General features: G+C 41.3%; 1 protein-coding gene across 1 annotated transcript in view; it reads right to left on the reverse strand.

Annotated features, from left to right (window-relative positions):
* Positions 1 to 20,853, reverse strand: part of LOC122551047 (centrosomal protein of 63 kDa-like) — a 55,399-nt gene that overhangs the window by 23,415 nt on the left and 11,131 nt on the right. Inside the window, exons 4-5 of the mRNA XM_043692690.1 lie at positions 19,563 to 19,649; positions 9,645 to 9,850 (exon numbers count right to left, since the gene is read on the reverse strand). Of these exons, the coding sequence (XP_043548625.1) occupies positions 9,645 to 9,850; positions 19,563 to 19,649 (293 nt within the window). The remainder of the gene's footprint in view (positions 1 to 9,644; positions 9,851 to 19,562; positions 19,650 to 20,853) is intronic.

Consider the following 20,853-nt stretch of genomic DNA (forward strand, 5'->3'; position numbering starts at 1 on the left):
TGTTTGTGTCATGGTGCAATGGTGCAATGTCGGCAAAACAAAAGAACTGATCATTGATTTTGGGGAGAAAGGAGGACAACACACCCACATCTACATCAATGGAGCTGAGATGGAGAGGTTCGAGTGAGTCAAGTTTCTAGGAGTCATCAACAATCTGTCCTGGACTTCCCATGTAGATACATGGTCAAGAAGGCACACAGATGCCTCTTCTTGCCCAGGTGGCATGTCCATATGGGTCCTCACGAACTTATACAGATGCATCATAAGAAAGCATTCTATCTGGGTGCACAACCTGCTGGTACAAAACTGTTCTACCCAGTCTTGTAAAAAAAACTACAAAAACTTGTGAGCACAGCCCAGACCAATTGTGGAAGCCAACCTCTCATCCATGGACTTCATTTACACTGTTTGTTGCTCTGGAAAAGCTACCAATGTCATCAAAGACTCCTCCCACCCAGGCCACGCTGACTTCCAAACTCTCCCATCAGGTCGAAGATACAAAAGCTTGAACACATGCACCAACAGATTCAAGAACAGTGACTTTCCTGCTGCTATTAGACGGCAGATTAGACCTCTCTAATTTCAAATAATGTTGATTTTGCTAATGGTGATCATGCTTTGTGCACCTTCTGTGCAGCTGTAACCTTATATTCTTCGCTCTGTCTAAGCGCCCTATGATCTGAATGTCCTTATTTGCTATGGTCTTCCTGAACTGCTCACAAAGCTTTTTACTGTACTTAAGTACATGTGACCACAAAAAATCAAATCAAATCAAGGTCTGTGCATTAAACCTGACCAGGGTAGCAGTCATGATCACCTGCTAGTCCAAACCTCCCATACACAGCAGACAAATGTAGAAAATTATTATACAGAGTTTGTAACATACAAATAGGCCATAGGCTAGAATATGCAGCATTTGGATCCACAAGAAAAATAAAAATTGGCTAGGATTTATCCTCCGGGGTTCGTTGCCTATTTAGAAGTAGAAATTAGGTCCGCCACCTTGGACAGGTTTGAGGTGGGCACAGGGGTTGCTGAACAGCGGTTAAAAGGCCTGCCTCGATTCTCTGACATTTGTCCTAATTGTATTATTAAACATTAAGTCCTTTAGCCCTCATGCTCACTCAACCTGTCCCATCCATGTCCATTCATTCCCCTCCAACCATCATCCTGACTCTTCATACTTTTGTAATGCACCTGTTCAGACACACAATGCCACACCTCTAAAGCAGCTGGGTATTAAATCCAGATATTTTGGGCTGAAGTTGGGACACGACCACTTTGGCACAAGACCCTTCCCCAGTTTGTATTTATAACCCACATCAAATCCTTTAATAACTTTGGAGTTGTCAATTGAACTGATCATATTCATTACGAAAATGAAAGATTGTTGACAGCAGTAATAACATAGCAGGAAACTTCTCCTGAGACTGCACGCACAGGATCTTTTTTAATCTTCATATACAGGAAGTTTTTTTTTCCAAATTTAAATAGAAGATTATTTAAATATCTAAACTTGATAATCACACAGATGGTTTTGGTGTTCTACAAGCATTTACATTTAAATTTTTAAAAATTATAGTTCATTCAAAGTTTGGCCTTATTTACCCCTGCCCTCAGCATCACATTCCCTTATGTCAGTTTATTGTTGTCTCTAATCGACATACATATTTCTGGGAACCATTCCTGTACCTTCCATAAGGAAATAATATTGTCTAGACAAGGAGAACCATGGAGCAGTACATAAGCCGAAAGGACCATCTCAAACCTAGTGAACAAAGACCATTGAACGGTCTCCCCAGCCTTTTCCTCCACCCATCACATCTAATTTTCTTTTCTTGTCATTGTCCACATGTATACCAAGGGGCAGTTTATAACGGGATTAGAGTTCTAACTAATGGAGTTACTTGTCGACAGTACATAACAGTTTATCTAGCGAGACAATTTATTACAAATAAATAGTTATTCTTGTTAAGACCAGAAGCCTAGTCTCTACTTTCTTTCAATTTCGGTCAAAAAGCCACATAAATTGGTGAATACTGTGTACCTTTCAAAATCTTTAACTTTTTCGTGACATTGGAAATATTAAAGCATGCTTTCCAATGCTTTACACAGTGAGGCACAATACAACTGAAGAATTCTGGCAGTGTACATTCAAGATCCTATTGTAGATGAGAGAATCACTTCTGAATACAAGGGCAGATATTAGTCTTTCCTTTCCAGCAGAAAGTATATCCTGTGCTTAATTCTTCAGCGGCCCCTCTCAAGGAGAGCAAGACTCAAGAAGGTTGGAACGTTAATTTGGAGTTGCAATAGTTCATGCTAAGACTGCAATTTTTGTTTTCTGGACAGTCACTCAAGATTATCCTTGAAAGTTCTCACATTCGAAGTTGCAAAATTTAAAATGTTCATTTTTTGATCACATGAATGGAGAACCCACAGGGTATGGTTTGCCAGCTGGAGAAAGGGGAATAGACTATTTTTAGAGCACCTTTCCTAGCCCATTCCCCATTTGGGATGTACGAAAATTATTCTGAAGAGGACTGTTCAGCACAGCACAGATTCTATTTCCAAAACACAGGTATCTACCAACATTTATGTATCTGCCATCTATGTGCTGATTCTTAACTAGGGCAGGCAGCTTGACTTAGGGGTTTTACAGAAGGTCATCAGCTATGGTGTAGATTATAAAAGCCAAGTGGGGATGCAAGATGGTGGCAACCCAGTAGGTCTGCTTTGCTGAGCTCTGCACCAGAACCCAGACAAAGTGAGGCACTCACCTTCCCTTTACTATCCAATTTTTTTGAAAATAGCTATTTCCTGACCCTTGGAACTACTTAGCACCAATTCTATACAGTTTGGTGCAGTTTAGAAGATAACTAAGGGGAAAGGAGCACGGGACTCACATCAGGCAGGGACATCCCCGCAGCAATGGACGGACCCAGGCCACAGCGTTGGCCTCTGCGACCACCCCAGAGGACTCACCTGCAGAGCAGAGCCTGATCTTGGAGTTCGCAAAACTCCGAGAGAAGATCAACTTGTCAATGGAAGAGACCCAAGCCAGGCTGGAATCGATCTCGGTCATGCTGCAGAAGCATCTTGGGCAGCGTGTCAGGGGAGGCGTAGAAATGGGTCGTAGCTTCCGAGACCGCAGGCATATCTTCAGTGGGTCGGGTTCAGTGGAACGTCGAGTGCGGGTCTTAGAGGAGCAGGTCGACGACCTTGAGGTAGCCCAGGTGCAGGTAAAGCATGCCTGTCAGATTGCAGTGTGCAGGCCCAGATCAGACCAACACCCCAGCCCAGTTCTAGTGCGACTCCAGCATTATAGAGACAAACAAATGATGCTGAAAGCCTCTAGAGCACTTTGGAAAGATCCCCAGGCTATGGAATATAAAAGATCACAAATCATGCTTTTTCAGGACTTTTCCCCAGTCGTGGTTCACAAGAGGAAGGCCTTTGATGAGGTAAAAAGGTGGCTGAGGGATCTGAATCTCCAATATTCCATTAGATATCGGGCGATACTGCATTTCAGCCATGGAGGGTCCGTGTTCAACATTGATTCATCGGAAAAGGCAAAGGACATCTTGTTTACTTTAAAATAGACTGACTGGCTTGAATGATATGGGCAATTATTTTATTCTGATTTGTTTCTCTGTAATTTGCCTGGTTTACCTCGTTGGGGGGTGGTCTTGGTCTTTTTAATATATGTTAGGGTCATAATTATCTCTCTTTTTTTTGTTTCCTCTCCCCACACTTCCCCTCCCCCTTATCCTTTGTTTGGATGGGGGAGGGGTGGTGGGATGAAGCAGGGAGAGGGTTTTTTTTGTTCTACCAGGAGTGCCTTGGATTACAGTATGGAGGGAACAGGTTGGGTGCCCACTTTTAACTTTCTTGTCATAAGATATTGATTTTTTTTTCCCTTCCTTTGTGTTGTTTGGAGCAGGAGTATGGTTTCAGCTCGAAGGAGTCATGGGATTAATGGGTGGTATGAGCGTCCCCTGTGGACAAAGGGGAAAGTCTCCTTTCAGTTATGTTTTATGCTGTTAAGTTGTAGAAGTAGTTATGAGAAGTTTTGATTTAGTAGTTTTGGAAGTAGCACTTTTAAACTTATACAAACTGTTTTTGGTTTTCACTCAGTGTGCTGCGAGTGGGGTTCTTCCTCCCGGGGGTGGGGGCGCGGTCTGGCTAGCCATTCGTTTAAATGGTGCACCTGTAATGTTAGGGGGAGTCACTCACCAATTAAGAGATAAAAGATACTGTCAAGCCTTAGAAAAGAGAGGGTCGATGTAGCCTTGTTACAAGAAACACCCTTAACCGATAAGGCGCATTTGAAGTTGCAACAGGGAGGATTTGGCCAGGTGTTTTTCTTATCTTTTAATTCGAAAAGTAGAGGAGTTGCTATTCTCATCCAGAAGAACCTCCCATTTCAAATGCTAGGCCAAATTAAAGATGATCCCGGGTAAATCATAATACTTAAAAGCTTTAGTACATGGAGAGGAATATGGGGTTCCGAATGTATGTTGTCCCCCGGCACATCCCTTTAAATTCGTAATGGATGCATTCTCTAGATTGATGGCCCTTAGGGCATGTCATACAATTATAGGAGGAGACTTTAACTGCATTATTGACCCTGAGGTGGACAGGATGCCTTGGGTCTTGCAGGTATGTCTTTGCAATTCAGGCAGTTGGTGGACTTGAACAAGGAATTGGGGTTGGTGGATGTATGGAGATGTCTTTACCTTTTTTACCTTTTGTTTTTAACCCACATAAGTGCTGTCCCATCTATCTTTTTGAACTTGGTACTGTCCTGCAGAATAGGGAACATAGCAGTTTCTGATCATGCGGCAGTGTATATGGAGGTGAAGGCTGGAGGTGGTGGGGCGGATTCCCGGCACTGGCGCATGGACCCTTTCCTCCTGAAAGTTAGCAAGTTTATAGATTTTTTTTGCAGGAGTTTACATTTTTTGGGATATCAATTCAGGCACAGCCAGCAACTCATCGGTGCTGCAGAAGACCATCAAGGCTTATACATGGGGTTTGATTATTTCTTACTCTGCGACCCGGAAATGACAGAGGGGAGAACAGCAACATTTGCTCGAGGCTTGCCTGAAGGCAGCTGAGTTAGCATACTTTGATAGGCCATCTAAAACTAAATTGCAGCAGATTACAGCCTTTAGGGTTACTTTGAATGCTGCACTTACCCAAACAGCAAAGAGGGAAATCTCTTTTGCGACACAGAGATTATTTGAGTTCGGTGATAAAATGGGTAGATACCTAGCGTCCTTGGCCAGAAAGAAGAATGCTCCCCAATCTATTACATCCATCAGAGAGAGTGCTGGTAGATTAGTGCAGCATTTAGAAAATTTTATTTTCAGCTGTATCAGTTGGAGGGCTGTGAGGACTGAATGATGAAGATGGAGTCCTTTTTTAAGACCTTGGACCTTTCGGGTGTAACCTCAGAGCAGAGGTCCTTTTTGAGTGACCCCTGACAATTCAGGGAGTACACGAGGCAGTGAGGCTGCTCCAGAGTGGCAAAGCACCTGGACCAGATGGATTTCAAAGTGAGTTTTATAAGGGGTTTATAGTCAAACTGGCTGAGCCACTCTCGGATATGTACAATTACTCATTCGGTCAGGGCTGCCTCCCATCTTCTTTGAGAGAAGCAAATATTTCTCTTATCCTTAAGAAAAGGAAAGCCCCAGAAGATTGTACTTCGTACAGGCCCATAATAATCATTGAACGTGGATTTTAAAATCCTGTTGAAAATGCTAGCATTAAGGCTGGAGAGGGTATTGCCTTTTATTGTAAAGGTGGACCTGAAGGGTTTTATTAAGGGTCATAGGTCTACCAAGAATATTAGAAGAGTATTAAATATGATCCAAGTATGTCAGCAAAGAGCGATTCCAGGTTTGGTAGTCTCCCTGGATGCAGAGAAAGCATGTGTTTGGGTGGAATGGCCATACCTCTTCTATGTCATGGAACGGTTTAGTCTCAGAGAGGTTTTTACCAAATGGGTAGCAATGCTTGTATAGTGATCTGAAAGCAACGGTTCTCACGAATGGTATAAGGTCAGATAGTTTAATGTAAGCAGAGGCTGCTGTCAAAGGTGCCCTCTCTCACCACTACTATTTACATTGGTGATCGAGCCGCTGGCGAAAGTCATCCGGACGGATCCCAATGTAATTGCCCCAGAGGTAGGGTCAGGCAGGCATAAAATCACCCTCTATGCAGATGATATCCTTCTCTTTTTAACCGATCCAATGACTTCAGTGCCCCACTTAATACAAGTGATTAATCTATTTGGTTTGTTTTCAGGGTATAAGATTAACTTCATGAAATCAGAGGCCATGCCTGTGGGAGGTCTTACTAATGTATCCAACTTTGGGGATGGAACCCGTTTCCCCTTCCTGGGTCATGGGAGGTTTTCTGTATTTAGGCATTTTTATTACCCCAGTTTTCGATCAATTATATAAAGCCAATTATGAGCAGCTGCTCGAGAAAATCAGGCAGGACCTTCGATGCCGAGAAGGTCTTCTGATATCTTAGCTGAACAGAATAGCTCTGCCTAAGATAAAGGTTCTTCCTCGCTTATTATATCCCATGAATGCTCCCTTAGATGCTGCCAACGCAACACTGCACAGGCTTTACAGCTGGCTTGGATCTTTTATTTCGCATCATTGGCAGCCTCTTATTAAGCTGGATAAATTGCAGCTTCTGCAAGGGAGGGGCAGTCTAGATTTTCCAGACTTTAGGAGGTACCAATTGAGCTCTTTGTTATCCTATGTGGCTGAATGGGCCTGGCACAATCCAAGATCAATCTGGCTAGGCATTGAGGCCTCCCAGGCAAAATGCCCTCTCATTAATTTGTTGTTTATGGACAAGGTGAGAGCTGTTATGGATCACTGTAAAAACCCAATTATCCTAAACACAGTTAAAGCATGGAGAATGTTGCGGCAGGGCGAGGGCAATTTACAAAAAAAAATTCCCTTTTTTAATCCATAGTGGGGATGTTGGGATTCCGGCTGGGTTTGGTGGACTCTGGCTTTAAGCTCTGGGAGTCCAGAGGAATCTCCTGTTTGGGAGATTTATTTGATAGGAAGGTCATAATGTCCTTTGAACAGCTGATTCAGAAGTTTGAACTACCTAAGAAAGATCTCTTTCATTAATTCCAGTTTAGAGACTTCGTACAAAAAAAGACTACATTGATGGTTAATCCCTACAAGTCAGACATGGAGGGGAGAGTGCTCCAGTCTACAGGCGCCCTCTCAGTTAGCACTCTCTATCACTTGTTAGGTAGTAATGTTTCGAAGGACATTGAACGGCTATATAAAACCTGGACTCAAGAATTAGGGGTGGAAATCTCCTCACAGATATTGGAGGATATCTGGGAAAACATTAGGAAGATCTCAATTTGTAATAGGACCCAGGCTATTCAACTGAAGGTACTCCATAGGGCTCACCTGGCACCAGAACGGCTTGCGAAATTGAAGACAAGAGTGTTCCTAATTGCAAAATGGAGGTTGGTACTCTTACTCACTGCTTGTAGTCATGCCATAAGATCCGCAGGTATTGGGATGACATAGCGAGTGCTTTGGTAAAGGTTTTGGGAACTGAGGTTAGCTTGGATCTGGTATCCCTCCTTTTGGGTCTCCCAAATCTTCCCTCCCTGGATGCGCATGGGAAGAAATTGTTTAATATTCTTTCTGCGCGAGGAAGAACATTCTAATGAGCTGGGTGTTGGAGAATCCCCAGGACTCTCGAGTTGGCATAGGATAGTCATGAAACATATTCCCCTGGACTTCCTTACGAATATGGTGCACCAGAAAACGGATTTGCTTTACAGAACATGGCGGCCCTTTTTGAATTATATTGACGTAGATGTATTGGCTATATTATTCTGGGTCTTTGTTTAACCGTGAAGACTGTATTGGCCGGTTTAGGGGCCCTTGGGAGGAAGAATCCCGAACAAATACGGGTTTACTTACTATTGCTCCCTGTGGTGGGTAGCTGTGATAAGATTGCACTGAGTATAGTAATTTAATTGAATATCATTTAAGTTACCTTGTTATAACTTGGCTTAATTTTACTTCATCTGTTTATTTTTTCTTCTTTCTTATTGGTTATTTATTGAATTGTAGCTTTTATAGACTTTTTTGTGTTTCAGTAGTCTGTGGAGTAGAGGAATAGTTTGTTTTCTATTATTGCTATTATATTATAAAATTGTCATACTATTTTGTATCGGTTTTGTAATTTTGTAAAAAACCTAAAATCGTTTTTTCAAAAAAAAATTTATTCAAAAAAAAAAGGCCTAGTGAAAAGCCCATAAGAGGCTCAATGACCTTTTAGGATCTGTCAAGATGAATGCATACGCATCACAGAAAAGGACATTTTTCACAGTATGGATAAGTATGATGAGTGTTTGCTGGATTGTACAAGGTGGCACAGAGAAGACCTGCCATATTGCATTGCAACAGAGGATTCTAGTTTTTTTTTAAGAGTGCATGGATAATGCTTGGGGTTGCGGTTATGAACGGATCTATTATTTTGCAAGGATCGTTAAGAAGTTTATGAGCTAACAACTGACGCTTTGGGCAGACAATTGAAAGCATGATTTTCCACAGAGATTCATTTCAACATCTCTTTTCCTTTGCAAGGGAAAAGGGCATGGATAGTATTTTTTTTAAATCAAAGACCAAAAAAGCACCTGCTTGCTTGGGGTTAATCGAAATTTTAAAACTGTCACTTGACTATTAATTTACATATGGTGGGCAGGTTGATTTTTCAACCCCAGCCACCCTCTAGATTATGGTGCAGGATTGGAAAGTTGGTGAGCTAGTCACCTTACCTGAATTTGTCTCTCCACACTGGAGACACAACTGACAGAGCATCTAATATCAAGTTCCATATGATTATCTTACCTTTTCAAAGGGTATAGCTACTTAGCCTCTCCAGGCCGTGAAGTTTTTGTAATATTTGAGCTGTGTTGAGGAAGAGTATATTTGAAAGCACGAACTGTGTTTTATTGTACATGTGAACTGAATTAGTGTGCAGAAGTGTAATAATTGGACTGAATGATCAAGACAAGAGCGGTGCTCCGAAAGCGAGTGCATCCAATTAAACCTGTTGTACTATAACCTGGTGTTGTGTGATTTTTAACTTTCTTCATTCCTGAAGAAGGGCTTATGCCTGAAGTGTCGATTCTCCTGCTCATCGGATGCTGCCTGGCCTGCTGTGATTTTCCAGCACCACATTTTTCAACTCTGGTACTCCAGCATCTGCAGTCCTCTCTTTCTCCTGATTTTTAACTTTGTACACCCCAGTCCAGCACCGGCATCTCCAAATCATTTCACCAGATCCTCTCAGGTTGATGGAAAGAATTATTAAATCTTTCCGAGAATGACAAATACCCTTCTACAATTAATATGAAAACGCTAAAAATGATTCTGCACTTCCTAAATAAGACAACATTTAGAAATCACACCTAAAACCATGCAAATTTCTGTAGCAGTGAGCATTGCACAATGCTAAAATGCAATGATCCGCAAAAATGTGAACTTTACTGTCAGAAAGGAACTTGCATTTTCAAAGACTTATTGTACTAATTCATAATAACTGCAACAAAATCCTAGAAACATCGACATTACCTATCTTCATGTTCTTTCATCTCTGATACAGCCTGTTGTGTATGACGAAGAGCTGCCTCATACTTCTCCTGGCTAGCCTTGGAGGACATTTCCAGCTCTGCTCGTAGTTTGACCAAGTCTTTCCGTAACTGTTTGTTATCATTCCCCAATTTACTAATAGAGGCCATGTAAGCATTCTGCATCTCCTTAACTTGATAATCTTCTATCTGCAAAAGACGTGAAGGTACTGAAATACTATCAATCCTAAGAATGCTTAGTCAATAATAGGAAGAAAGTATTGTATTGATCTTACATTGTAAAGGTCTAAATTGCAATTTTTCATGGAACATGTGAAGGAAATAATTACATTTATATCTGATATTAGGTTATTGAAATAAATAACAAACTATATTCACAAACTCAAGCTCCTAAATTTAGACAGTGGGAAGATTAACATCTATTAAAACTGCAAAATAACACAAAAGCACATTACATAAGTACATGGATTACAATATAATATTATCAAACAATGTTATGACACTTTGAGTTAGCAGTTTATTATCAGCTGATGTATTCAAGCAGATTTAGAGGTATGGAATTGGGCTTTGCATTATGATTCTCATCCAATGAGTTTTTTTTAACTAGATCAAGGAAATACAACAGTGGAATATGATGTATAGACATATTGTCACATTGCAGAACTCTGCAATTTTCCAGTGATAGATCTTCTGCACAATTTATGCATAGTATTATCGCAGCAGATGTTATTAACTAGACAAGTCTGATTCTGATCAGGAACCTGGATTGATAAATCATATTTTCTTTTGTTTTGGTTTTAACAAAATGGTCGCTCATTAAACTATAAGAACAAAATGCTGCAGATTTTGCTTTCACAATAAATCAGAAATTTATAACAAGAATAGTGCAGATATAATAGAATAATCCAACTATCTATTTATAAGACAAATTCAAAGATTTTAAACACAGGAAAATATAATCATCAGTCCTAAAACATTCCTTTATCAAGTGAAAAGAAACAAAACACCCTCTCGGCACATACTCAAAGCAACACTCCTGGTACTGTAGTCAAAACACCGCTTGTATAACACTCACACGAGTATTCCCATATCTAACATTTAGGTAGGTCCAAATCATTTGAAATTTAAAATTTTTAAAGGAATTGTGATAGCTTTTGGAGCTCCCATACAGTTGAGCTTCATTACACTCAACATAAATACCCACTTCTGAGTTTTTATCTGGTTTGGAACCAACACTAACTCTTCACTCTAAGGATCTAATTCACTATATTCTTCTCTTCTTGGGAGGACCATTCTTTATGGCCATCTTGATACAAAGTCTTCTCAGTGCTAAAACTCTTATCAAAAGTGAAAAAGAGAATGATAATGATAGTTTTTAAATAAGAGAATGATAGTTTCTCTTACCCTGCCAAGGGCACCTGCCCCAAGTTTAAAAATAGATTTCAGAACTCTCTATCAAACCTTAGAGAACCCTGTATTTATCATGCTGGATTGCAAGCTATCTAAATAAACAAAAGTCCACTAGTGCACAAACCCATTCACTCTACAGCCAGATTTTAAAAGAAATTACCATGGTTATGGAAATACTTGCAAGTTAATAATTAACTTCAAAGACACAGTAAAACCCCCTACCAGTTACTAGCTCGACCCCAGAAATTCAAGCTTGCAGCAATTAAAAGGAACAATTATACATATCAATCCCTATGCTTACTTTGCATTATACACATATGAGAAGGTGTATGTTTATTCTTTACATGAGAGAAATAGCTAATTGCATATGATGAATACTAAGGGGATGAGATTCAGATTTATAGCTCCAGTAGAGACAGAGCTACATAAGGTTCTACTGTATTATTCATCTTTAGAATCTTTTAAACCTAAACCTTATTTCCTCTTATTTTTCCTCCAATCTCTGCAGCAACCCTCAGCATATAGTGCTGGACCTCAGAACGTGCCAGCCTACAAAACCTGGTCAGTCCTTTGTACTGGAAGACCAACAAGATTCAAGCAGACCAAAGAGCATCTCGGCTGGCAAATGGTCAATGTTAATTGATGCATTAATCAGAGTCAAATAGTTAAAGGCCTGATTTCCTACACAGGGGAACCCGGTATTCCTTACACAGTATGAGTTGCAAAGATCTTTTGAGTGTAGGATAGCTTTCTGATGGGTGCTAATATACTGCATTTCCAGGTGGCTGGACTGCTTTCTTCATCCCGGCTACTGCGCCAACGCTAGCAAATGCCACTAATGTGTACAGGTATTGAAGACAGCTATATTGTTATACTGAAGTGGTAGAAAATACAAAGCCAACCATAATGGCTTAAAACGTTCTGCCACTTATAGTAGTGTACTGACAGTGTGACCTGGCTTTTTCTCAGAGAGCTGTAATTGGATGACTTCGATTGACACTGAAGTTATATTAGCTCCATAATCCCCTTAGACAGCCCAGTTTTTGAGAAATCAGTCCTTGCTTTTAAAGGTAGTACTGCTCATTGACAAGGCCAAGGATTGAAATTTTTCATAAGCTGACCTTTCTGACTGGGCAGTTAGAAATCTGATTAAAGACTTCTATTAAGACGTGTTAGAGAAAAAGCAAGGTCATAATATTAACACACCAGTCAGAGATAGGAGAAAAGAGGAAGTCGCTGAGTGTGCACATCGATACAGATGAACCGCCCAGCAACCACGTAGACACTGGAAATGATAATGGCAGAAACAGAAAGTCCTCTTTACTAACATCTGAGGGTTAGTGCCAAAACTGGGAGAGCTGTCTCACAGACTAGTCAATCTTCAGCTTGACACAGGCGTATTCATGGAATTATACCTATAGACAATGTCACAATCATCACCATCACTATACATGGAAATGTCCTGTGCCACCAGGAGGACACACCCAGCAGAGATGGTGGCACGGTGGGATACAGTCAGGAGGGAGTTGCTCTGGGAAGTTGTCCACATCGACTTCGGACCCCATGAAGTCTCATGACTTCAAGTTAAAGAGGGACATGGAAACCTCCTGCTGACTTCCACGTATGTCCTCCCTAAGGTGATGAATCCGTACTTATCAATACTGAACAACACTTGAATGAAGCACTAAGGGTGACAATTGCACAAAATGTACTCTGGGTGGGGGATTTCAATGTCCATCACCAAGAGTGACTTGGTAGCAGCACTACTGTTTGAGTTGGTCGCATTCTAAAGGACATAGCTGCTAGACTGAGTCTGTAGAAGGTAGTGAGGGAACTAACAAGAGAGAAAAATATACTCAATCTCATCCTGACCAATCTGTAGGTGTATCTGTCCATGGTAGGATCATTAAGAGTGACCTCTGCACTGCACTCAGAGTCATAGAGATGTACAGCATGGCAACAGACCCTTCGGTCCAACCCGTCCATGCTGACCAAATATCCCAACCCAAACTAGTCCCACCTGTCAGCACCCGGCCCATGTCCCTCCAAAACCTTCCTATTCATATTCCCATCCAAATGCCTCTTAAATGTTCCAATTGTACCAGCCTTCACCACTTCCTCTGGCAGCTCATTCCATACACGTACCACCCTGTGTGAAAAAGTTGCCCCCTAGGTCTCTGTTATATCTTTCCCCACTCACCCTAAATCTATGCCCTTTAGTTCTGGACTCCCCGACCCCAGAGAAAAGACTTTGCCTATTTATCCTAACCATGCCCCTCATAATCAGCTTTCGAAAGTTCTTGTCTAATACCGTCAAAATTGGCTTTTCTCCAATTTAGAACTTCAACTTTTAGATCTGGTCTATCCTTTTCCATCACTATTTAAAACAAATAAAATTATGGTTGCTGGCCCCAAAGTGCTCCCCCACTGACACCTCAGTCACCTGCCCTGCCTTATTTCCCAAGAGTAGGTCAAGTTTTGCACCTTCTCTAGTAGGTACATCCATATACTGAATCAGAAAATTGTCTTGTACACACTTAACAAATTCCTCTCCATCTAAACCCTTAACACTATGGCAGTCCCAGTCTATGTTTGGAAAGTTAAAATCCCCTACCATAACCACCCTATTATTCTTACAGATAGCTGAGATCTCCTTACAAGTTTGTTTCTCAATTTCCCTCTGACTATTAGGGAGTCTATAATACGATCCCAATAAGGTGATCATCCTTTTCTTATTTCTCAGTTCCACCCAAATAACTTCCCTGGATGTATTTCCAGGAATATCCTCCCACAGCACAGCTGTAATGCTTTCCATTATCAAAAATGCCACTCCCCCTCCTCTCTTGCCTCCCTTTCTAAACTTCCTGTAGCATTTGTATCCTGGAACATTAAGCTGCCAGTCCTGCCCATCCCTGAGCCATGTGTCTGTAATTGCTATGATATCCTAGTCCCATATTCCAAACCATGTCCTGAGTTCACCTGCCTTCCCTGTTAGGCCTTGAATTGAAATAAATGCAGTTTAACTTATTAGCCCTACCTTGTACCTGCTTGCCCTGACTTGCTTCTGTTCTCAACTGTACCAGTCTCAGATGGTCTCTTTCCTCACTACATCCCTGGGTCCCACCCCCCCACCTTACTAGTTTAAATCCTCCCGAGCAGCTCTAGCAAATTTCCCTGTCAGTATATTAGTCCCCTTCGAATTTTGTGGAGACAAATTCCCACCTTCACATTGAGAATGTGTTGCTTGGCACTATAAAAGGGACAGACTTTGAATGGATCTTGCAACTCAAGATTGGGCCTCCATGAGGTGCTGTGGGCTATCAACAGCAGAATGGTACACCAACACAAGCTGCATCCTTATGACTTGGCATATCCCCCACTCAACCATGAAAATCAAACCAGGGGGTGAACCCTGGTTCATGGAGAGTGTAGGAGAACATGCCAGGAGTAACTCCAGGCATACCTGAAGATGAGGCGTCGACCTAGTGAAACTACCAAACAGGACCACATGCATGCCAAACAGCATAATTAGCAAGTGATAAACAGAGCTAAGTGATCTCACAACCAACAGATCAGATCTAAGCTCTGCATTCCTGCCACATTGTATTGTGAATGGTGGTGGACGATTAAACAACTCACTGGAGGAGGAATCTCACAAATATCCCCATCCTCAATAATGGAAGTGTCCAACATACAAGTGCAAAACTTCACCCAGACGTGCAAAGTGGATGATCCATCTCGGCCTCCTCCAGCATTCCTCAGCAATAAAGATACCAGTCTTTAGCTAATTCGATTTGCTTCATATGACATTTGGAAGTTTTGGATACTGGAAAGGTTTTGGACCCTGACAACATTCCACCAACCTACTGAAAACTTGTGCTCCAGAACTTGCTGCTCCCCTAGCCAAGCTCTTCCATCTATTTGAATGTGGAAAGTTGCCCAGGTATGCTTTATACACATTCAGAATGACAAATCCAAATTGGCCAATTAGTGCTCCATCAGTGTACTTTTGATCCTCCATGAAGTGATGATAGGTGTCACCTACAGTGTCATCAAGCAGCACTTACTCAGCAATAACCTGGTCACATGATGGTCAGTTGCATTCTGCCAGGGCCACTCGGCTCCTGACCTGCTATACTCCAGAGGTGAGGTGAGAGTGACAGCTCTTGGTATCAAGACCACATTCAACCACTTGCGGCATCAAAGAAACCCTGGCAAAACTGAAATCAATGGGCATCAAGGGGCAGATTTTGTGCTGGTTTGAGTCATACCTGGTACATAGGAAGGTGTTGTGATCATTGGGGGTCAGTCATCACAAGTCATCCAGGACATCACTGCAGGACTTCCTCAGGAGGTCCAAACATCTTCAGTGGTTTCATCAATAACCTTTCCTCCAAAATAATGCCAGAAATGGGGAATGTTTGCTGATGATTGCACAACATTCAGCATTTTCGCAACTCCTCAGATACTGAAGCAGTCCATGCTCAATTCAGTTACCAGTCCAGGTTTATCCTGATATCCTTGCCATTGCCATGCCCACAATGTTTACATGTTTCACTTGCTGCACTGAGAAAACCATCTCAGACACTCGATGGGCTTGTTCTACCTGATTGGTAGGGTTGAGCAAGTAGGGAGATTTGAATGTCCCCTGAGACTTTGTCACTTTCTGGAGCTGGTGTTTGCTGGGGATCACACAAAACTCAATCTTTTTTGGTTGTAGTTTGCTGCTTCCATTGGTATGGGGTTGTGAGGGTCTTCTTTGGCTTATTATTGATTTATTAAAGTGTTTTAGTGTTCTTTTCTGGTGTCCTCTTTCTTGTCATTCCTCATCCACAGAGGATCAGCCACCCTCTAGTTCACCAGATGAAAGCTGCCTCTTGCTATTGGCTTTGGAGTTGATTTTCCACTTTATAACTCATCTTCGTTGATTTCCCCAAATATCGTTTCTAGCCTATCTGATCACTTTCCTGAAAACACCTCTTCAATATCTTGTTTCTTCTGGGGAGGGGGCTCTGGAGATATAGTCTTAGTGTTTGACAGTTTACGGTCACATCTTTTGCCCTTCTTCAGTATCTGTCCATGTTATGCTTTTCCAACTGGAGGATTTGGAGAAAGGGAAATGCTGATCCACTTTGTAGCAGCCAAGCTTGTACCCCCTTCTTAGTTTCTAACCATCTAGGTGTTACACAGCAAGCATTTCAGGCATTGGATGTAGGTTTGCTCGCTGAGCTTGAAGCGAGCAAACCTACATCCAAAACCTCAACCTGAACTACAAATCTTCTCAAAACTCGCTAGCATTTCAGGCAGTTTTTGTATCCGTGGCTTGCCATGTACATATTGTAATTAGTTACTCTGTAATACTTTGCCTGGTAACTTCCCTGGGGTTGAGGTTCCTGCAGATGTCAAAGCAATAGTTATCTACTGAATTAACAGATTTGATGTGTGTGTGTTACATTCTGGGTTGCCTTGCATCAACTATGTAGCTACAGTTTTCCCTGATGGCAAAGCTAGAGAGAGGCTGAGAAATGGCTCACATGCCCTCTACCTCCACTTTGATTTGCTGTTCCAAATCCTGAAGATCCTTGATCTCAGTGCTATGCTAACTACCTCAAGTTACCTAGCAATGCTCTGCTAAATTCAAGCCAGATACCTTTATGCTCATCAATAGTAACATAACCCTGACTAGCAAGCCAACCAATGCTACTCCTATCTTGGTGAGAATGCTCAGAATTCTGCTGTATGCTGACCTCTTGAGATCCTTATTTGAGTTTTCTGCAGTGTTCACAAGATTACTCTCCAAGGGGTTGGTACATAAATCATCCTTTCTCCTTGATGTGGTTACAACCATACATGTCTGGTGACTCACCAGGTTCTGAATCTATACTACCCAAAAAGATTTACAGCCATCAGTTCTGATAATGGAATTGCTAACAGTTAGGATGCTTCTTCATGAACACTAGAATATTTCTCTCACTCCCTCTCTGGGATTGTAGTGGCAGGAGGCAGTTCTTGGCTCTTTGATAGCAACATTGAGCTGTAGCAAATGGGTATAGAGTGGGAAACAAGATGTTTATGTTGATACTAACTATGACTTACTCAAAATGCCACATATCAATGAATTGGAAGTAGAGAGAGGCATAAAGCAGCAACATTCTGCTATCTTCATTGCTCTAAAAATATCAAACACTATGACAACTAGCTACATGTAGCCATCTACTCTAAAGGGATAAGGAGATGCAGAAATATTTGTCACTCAGTTTTTCATTATATGGTGTGTCACTGTGACCTGCAAGAGAGGAGGGTAATTGAAGTGACTGTATAGTGACTACATTGATGTTTGGGTATGTATCTGCCACAGCTGCATTGCTGGAGGAAAGTGGAGGCCGAGAGGCTGGGAGCATTGACAGATGGGTCTGAATGAAATGGAATATCCATTGCAGTGGATGTTAAGTACAAGTCCTGAATTCCTTGGGATGCTGATGGCTGCAGTACTGCAGGTTTGTGAAGTATTAAATAATGTGAAAGGCTAATAAGGGTACAGGTTTAGGATGTCAAGTGAAGATGCTTTCACTAACCTTGATCACCGTGCAAAATCATTAGACTTCACGTGACACTAGAATTGACTCCCTGACGACTTGATCCTAATCCCAGAGGGTGGTCCTTGAGGGCCTCCTTGTCTAACCCCCGAGCTACGATGATTTTCCTGTCTCTCTCTCTCTCTACAACTACATTCACAGCATCCATGATCTGAGAACCCTTTCTCTGTACTGTTATTCAATTATTTTGTTAATAAACACAGGAATACTATTTAGTAGCCGCCTCCTACAATACAGCACAAATTCCCATTATGAGGGACAGACAGCTTTTAAGAGCAGAATATCAGGTGGAGCACATTGTCTCTACAAATGTTGCTTGCTGCCATGTGCATATTACAGTTAGTTACTCTGTAATGCTTTGCCTGGTGACTTCCCTTGGGTTGAGGTTCTTGCAGATGTCAGCGTGACAGTTATCTATTGAATTAACAGATTTGATGTGTGTGTGTTACATTCTGGGTTGCCTTGCATCAACTATGTAGCTGCGATTTTCCCTGTTGGCAAAGCTAGAGAGAGGCTGAGAAATGGCTCACATGCCTCTACCTCCACTTTGATTTGCTGTGCCAAATCCTGAAGATCCTTGATCTCAGTGCTTTGCTAACTACCTCAAGTTACCTGGCAATGCCTTCTGCTAAATTTCTTTCTTGCTGTATGCAGCAGTCTTGCAGGTAAGCGGCACTTCATTACAATCATATAAAGGAAATGGAAGCAGAAGACGTATGCGCTCCTACCTCTATCTGAACTGGCCTGAGCAGGCTACAAATTGCGACTGTGTTTAAAAAAAATGTAGTAATCTAATTTTTAATGCTAAGCACTTCTTTTTAGATCCAGAATTCACTAGTCATTGATCCGGAGCAAAACTAAAAATCATTGGACAACTAAAGCATAGTAAGCCTTTAGAAAATGTTGTTTTACACAGAAGCATAACACAGAAGGAAAACAAACAGAAGCAAGACAGGCGATAAAAATTTCTGAAAAACTATTTTGCACAGTCTGTATGCATCCTAATCATGTATCAGACCATCATTCTCCACAACTTTGTCCAAAGCCTCCAAATGAAATTTTGACACTGTGAAGAACTACGGCTGCTTGAAATCTGAAACAAAAGTGGAAATGGCTGGAGAAACTCAGCAAAGTCACTGCTTCAGGTCCAGTGACCCTACTTCAGAATGGTTCTGAAAAAGGATCACTGAACGAGAAATCTTGACCCTGCTTTCTCTTCACAAATATTGCCAGACCTGCTGAGTTTCCCTCACTATTTACATTATCATACTAAATTTTTGCTTTAGTTTTGGCAAGCCTTCTAATTAAAAATAAGCTGTGACTGTCCAGATGCTTGAAGTGAGCACATGTAGATAAATGAGGCAGCTTGGAGTCACTCAGGCTTGCAACTCACAGGGAATGAGGGGCAGATCATAAAAAGGACAGAACCATGCTCAAAGCAAAGGTACACCATTTTATTGAAGTCACAAATATTGATAATATTTTTAGAAATTGATTACATATCAATCCCTATTTTTAGGAGTAAATGTCAAAAAATAAACAAAGTTATGCCATGACAGAGTTTGTCAATAATTGATAACTTTGAATTTACTGGTTTAACCTATACTATCATAACGGATTACAAAATGTGTGCATGGTGCTTCATCTCAAGAAGAATTAAAAGTTGGCTGCTAAATCAGTCATAGTCTACTATCTCACCTCCAGGAGTCAGATCCACAGTGGTACTTACATCTATTTTTCTAGTTATTTAACACACATCGTCAAAAAAGGACGAAACAAATACATTTTTGATACATATTAAATTTTGCTTTTATTCTCATATTCAAGCAAATTCTATTTATTTTTAAAAATGCACTCTACAATATTGCAATATTTCACATTTCACCTCAACTTACCAATGGTAGTCTGCCCTCCAGAGCTTGCAAAGTTTTCTTCAACTGTTGGTTCTCTGCTTTAAGACATCCAAGCTGCTCTTTAGCCACCTGTAAATTCATACAAATCTCAAGTCATACACAGCCTCATTACATAAGCATGAGAATTTAAGAATTCTTAAAATTATGTTTACTTAAAATGAGAAGTGGATTATTTTCACATTTCAGAGCACTTGTGTCAGCATCAGCATTCTCAGTGACAGTGCAGTTCAAAATCTTCCTTGTTATGCATTTTATTGCTTCATACTCCCATGTTAAAATAACACCCTTCAACACAAAGTGATGAATAGCTGCCAACTATATTTATTAATGGTTACAAATAAAAAGTAAGCATTACAATATTTAAAAAATTAATAACATCAACATATCGACATCTAATATTTTATAAACGTTGACTCATATTAATATCTGTTTGCTGAATGATCTAATACAAACATCAGTTAAGCTGCTCTCCTATTGTTCAGAACCAGTTTGGTTATTTAGTGCACTACAAAAATAGATCTCTTCACAGTGAGAAGAGATTTCAAACAATATTTCCTCAACAACTGCAAGGCAAAATTTTAAACCAGGAAGTCTCCATCTCTCTCTCAAAAGTAATACTTACTTTTCCACTCTTAATGGTAAGGTCCCGGGGAGTGTTGCTGAACAAAGAGACCTTGGAGTTCAAATTCATAGCTCCTTGAAAGTGGAGTTGGAGGTAGATAGGATAGTGAAGAAGGCATTTTTTTTTTTATATTTCAAAAATATACTTTATTCATATATATTTAATCTATACAATTGGACATGTCATCATTCTGTAAACATTCCATTTCTTTGCGTATCGAAACAGGGTAATCATTCCTATTCACAGGTTGGTGCGATTACATTGAGCTGAGGCGCCAGCGGAGCCCAAATGACTGCGTGGGCCCCCTGTTCTTCGTTAGGCAGGCAGATGTTAGACGGTGGTCTTTCCCCACCATGCCTTGGCGGCAGCTGCCCCAAGCTTCAGCGCGTCCCTCAACACGGAGTCCTGGACCATGGAATGTGCCAGTCTGCAACACTCAGTCAGGGTCAACTCCTTCAGCTGGAAGATAAACAGGTTTCGGACCACCCAGAGAGCGTCCTTCACCGAGTTGATGATCCTCCAGGCACAGTTGATGTTCGTCTCGGTGTGCGTCCCGGGGAACAGACCGTAGAGCACGGAGTCCCGCGTCACAGCGCTGCTCGGGACGAACCTCGACAAACACCACTGCATTCCTCTCCAGACTTCCCCTGC

Source organism: Chiloscyllium plagiosum, chromosome 6 (assembly GCF_004010195.1).
Source record: "Chiloscyllium plagiosum isolate BGI_BamShark_2017 chromosome 6, ASM401019v2, whole genome shotgun sequence".
In the NCBI taxonomy this organism is placed as follows: Eukaryota; Metazoa; Chordata; class Chondrichthyes; order Orectolobiformes; family Hemiscylliidae; genus Chiloscyllium; species Chiloscyllium plagiosum.